The sequence below is a fragment of the Carlito syrichta genome, unplaced genomic scaffold (assembly GCF_000164805.1).
Source record: "Carlito syrichta isolate Samal-C Ts95f unplaced genomic scaffold, Tarsius_syrichta-2.0.1 Scaffold303249, whole genome shotgun sequence".
NCBI classification, from domain to species: Eukaryota; Metazoa; Chordata; class Mammalia; order Primates; family Tarsiidae; genus Carlito; species Carlito syrichta.
In genome coordinates, this window is record NW_007247345.1 from 33,578 (window position 1) to 37,702 (window position 4,125).

Genomic DNA, 4,125 nt, shown 5'->3' on the forward strand with positions numbered 1-4,125 from the left:
AAAAAAAAAAAAAAAAAAAAAAAAAAAGAAAATCATCACAGAGGCGGAAAGAATGGCACCAGGTTAGGCTCCAGAACGTCTCCAGGAATAACACATAAATGTTCCAGGAGGTGAGCTATAGTCTCCAAGGCCTCCTCTCCTCCACAGCTTTGCTGGAAGCAAGATGCCTTTACTGTCTCTCATCGTAGCCTCAAACTCTTGGGCTCAAGTCATTCTTCTGCTTCACCCTCCTGAGTAGCTGGGACCCCAGCATGTGCCACCACCCCTGGCTAATCACCTTGGGTTCTCTTCGACTTCACTTCCTTGGCTTCCCTCTCACCCATGACGCTGGAGCCTAGACGCCAGAACACTGAGGGAGGGAGACCGCACAACTTCGTGACCTTTCTTACAGCAGCAACAGCCAAGAGGGGCAGGAAGTTGGTCTTCACCGCATTTCTGCCTTCCACATCTTTCGAGAAGTTATTTATCTGGCAGGGCTTGATTTATATCCACTGTAGCCAATTAGAAGCCTATGAGGTGCTGGGCTCGGTGGCTCAGCCTGTAATCCCGTGCCTTGGGAGGCTGAGGTGAGTGGATTGCCTGAGCCCGCAGGTTTGAGACCCGCCTGGGCAACTTGGCGAGACCTCATCTCTACAATAAAATAAAATAAAATAAATTAGATGGGCGTGGTAGTGCGCACCTGTAATTCCAGCTACTCGGAAGGCTGAGGCGGAAGGATCGCCGGAGCCCAGCAGGTCGAGGCTGCGGTGGCCGGGAGCAGCCACTGCAATCCAGTCTGGGCGTCAAGAGTGAGACTCCAACTCAAAAAAAAAGAAGCCTATGAGGCAGAGGCTGACAGATGCAATCTAGAGTAAGAAGCATAGGGCTGGTTTTCATAGGGGAAATCAAGTAGGGACAGCAGACAATTCATAAACTTAAGAAATTTAGGGCCGGGCGCAGTGGCTCAAGCCTGTAATCCCAGCATTTAGGGATTGTACCCCACATCTTTAAAATAAAAAAATAAAAAATTTAATTTAAAAAAAGAAATGTAAGGCCAGTCATGGTGGTTCATGTCTGTTATCCCAGCACTTTGAAAGGTCGAGGTTGGAGGATTGCTTGAGCCCAGGGGTTCCAGACTAGTCTGGATAACATAGTGGGACCTCATTACTACAAAAAAAATTAGCTGGGCATGGTGGTGCAAGCCTATAGTCCTAGCTACTTGGGAGGCTGAGGTGGAGAAGGTCAAGGCTGCAGTGAGCCGTGATTGTGCCAGGGCACTCCAATTTGGGTGACAGAGTGAGATTCTGATTCAAAAAAAAGAACAACACTGTCAACCAAGAACTCTATACCCAGCCAAACAATCCTTCAAACATTACACTAACTGAAAGAAGCCAACCACTAAAGGCCATAAATTATACAAGTATATTTACATGAAATGCCCAGAATAGGCAAATCCATAAAGACAGAAGAGAAGATGCTAAGGATGATGGCTTCTGGGTACAGGGCTTCTTTCTGGGGTGATGAAAATGTTCTGAAATTAGACAGTGGTGACAGTTGCATAACTCTGAATATGCTAAAAACCACTGAATTGTACTTATTAAATATGTGAATTTTATGAAATGTTAATTTTGTATCAATAAAACTGATATTTAAAAATAAAATAAGGTGGGTACAGTAGCTCACGCCTGTAATCCTAGCACTTTGGGAGGTGGAAGTGAGAGGACTGCCAGAGACCAGGGGTTCGAGACCAGCCTGGGCAATGTGGCAAGACACATAAACCATCTCTACAATAAGTCAGAAAATTAGCTGGGTGTGGTGGCACATGCCTATAGTGCACCTGCCTGTAGTCCCAGCTACTTGGAAGGCTGAGGCGGAAGGATTGCCTGAGCCCAGCAGTTTGAGGCTGCGGTGGCCGGGAGCGTGCCATTGCACTCCAGTCTGGGTGGCAAAGTGCGACTCCGACGCAAAATATATAAAATAAAATAAAATAAATTAAAGCAGCTATCATTCAAAAATGAAGGAAAAATATGGATATTTCCAGAAAAAGATTAAGAGCATTCATTGCTAGCTGGTCTGCTTCATAAGAAATATTAAAAGAAGTCCCTCAGAGGTTTAAAGGAAGTGACACCAGATGGAAACTAGAATGCAGAGGAAGAAATAAAGAGCACCAGAAACAGTAAATATACGAGTTAATATAAAAGACTCTATAAATACATTTTTCTCTCTTAACTTCTTTAAAAGACATAATACTATATAAAGCGATAATTATGACACTGAATCATTAGGTTTTATAACATATACAGATATAACATATATGACAAAAATAGCAGGAAGGAGGGAGAGGGAACAGAGCTATACTGGAGAAGTGTTTTTCTATTTTACCAGAATTAGGTTAATATTAATTTGAAGTAGCCTGTGATGAGTTGAGACACATACTGTGATCCCTAGAGACAAAATTAAGAAGAATTTTTGAAAAAAATCAGCAGAGGAATTAAAATAAAATAGTACACTAAAAATACTCAACACAAAAGAAGTCAGTGCACGTTGGAAGGCCGAGGTGAATGCAAAGTCTGAGCCCGCAGGTTCAAGACCAGCCTGGGCAACTGGTGAGACCTTGTCTTTACAATACATAAAAAAATTAGCCGGGCGTGGTATCACGTACCTGTAGATCCGGTTACTTAGAAGGTTGAGGCAGAAGGATCCCTGGTCGATGCTGGGTGGGGTGGCCATGAGTGTGCCACTGCCCTCCAGTCTTGAACCAGCCTGGGGGACAGTGTGAGACTCCAACTCAAAAACAAACAAACAAACATGGCCTGGTCCTAGTTCGAAGAGCACATGGCCACACCATGGCTTGGCAAGGCAATGGCCGGTCTAACTTCTACTTCCCTAAAATGTATCAAACAGACATGTGATACAGATGCCTCGGGGACACTTACTCAAGGTTTCTTGAGTTTGTGCTTTTCCCCTGGGCCATGATCACTCATTGGCTCAGAAAAATCTCTTTAAAATATTTAATAGAGTTGGTGTTTTCCACTAACTAATACCTCACTTTCAATAATTGATAGAACTGGTAAGAAAACCAAGTAAGGGTCTAGAATAACAATATAACTAACTTGATCCTGACATACACAGGACACTCTCCCAACAATTGTAGAATACGTGTCGTTTTTAATACACATGGAACGCTCTCCAGGGTAGAATACATGCCAGTCTCACGACATTTAAAGGGAATAAGTTTGGCCAGGCGCAGTGGCTCAGCCTGTAATCCTAGCACTTTGGGAGGCCAAGGATAGAAGATTGCTCGAGCCCTGGGGTTTCAGATAAGCCTGGGCAACTCGGTGAGACTTCGCTCTACAATAAATCACAAAAACTAGCCCGGCGTGGTGGCATGCATCTGTAGCTCCAGCTACTTGGAAGGTTGAGACAGAAGGATCACCTAAGTTTCGTGGGTCGAGGCTGTTATGGCCATGATCGTGCCACTGCACTCCAGCCTGGGTGACAGAGTGAGACTCCAACTCAAAAAGTAAAAATAAAAAAAGGAGTAAATTCATCCCAAGTATGTTATCTGAACATAATGGAATTTAATTAGACATCAATAATAGGAAATATCTGGAAACTGAGTAACATGGATCGAAGAAACAATTACAAGAGAGAAATTATAAATTATTTTGAACTGATTTAAATGAAAACACAACATGCAAAAATGCACAGGACAGAGCGAAAGCCGTGACCTGCAGAAAAAACTTTCTCCTACGGAACGCTCAGAGCACAGAATGAATACTCCCGGCTTGTAACAAAGGCCAAAAAGAGCTCACATCCAAGGTCTGAGTCTTACAGGCAGCTGTTCTTACAAGTAAATTGTTTAAATCATATTTTGCGATTCAGCCTCTTCCTTTTAGGTTGTCATTACTATATAATATTGTAAGAAATATTATCAGTCCTTCACACAGTCTTTCAGAAAGCACATGAGGAAAGAACACTACCAAACTCATTCTACAAAACCTGTTACCCTGATTCTAAAGTTAGGCAAAGATATTCCCCCAAAAAGAAAACTACAGAGTAATATCTCTTGTGAATACAGAAACAAAAGTCTTGCTGGGCTTAGTGGCTCAGCCTGTAATCCCGCGCCTTTGGGAGGCTGAGGTG

General features: G+C 43.2%; 1 protein-coding gene across 2 annotated transcripts in view; it reads right to left on the reverse strand.

Moving 5' to 3' along the window:
* The window catches only part of ZNF346 (zinc finger protein 346), a 19,524-nt gene extending 18,974 nt beyond the window's left edge, over positions 1-550 (reverse strand). For both annotated transcript variants that reach the window (XM_008058217.2, XM_008058216.2), the window contains exon 1: positions 278-550. In XM_008058217.2, coding sequence (XP_008056408.1) covers positions 278-323 — 46 coding nt within the window. In that variant the 5' untranslated portion in view covers positions 324-550. The remainder of the gene's footprint in view (positions 1-277) is intronic.
* Between the last annotated feature and the right edge of the window lie 3,575 nt (positions 551-4,125).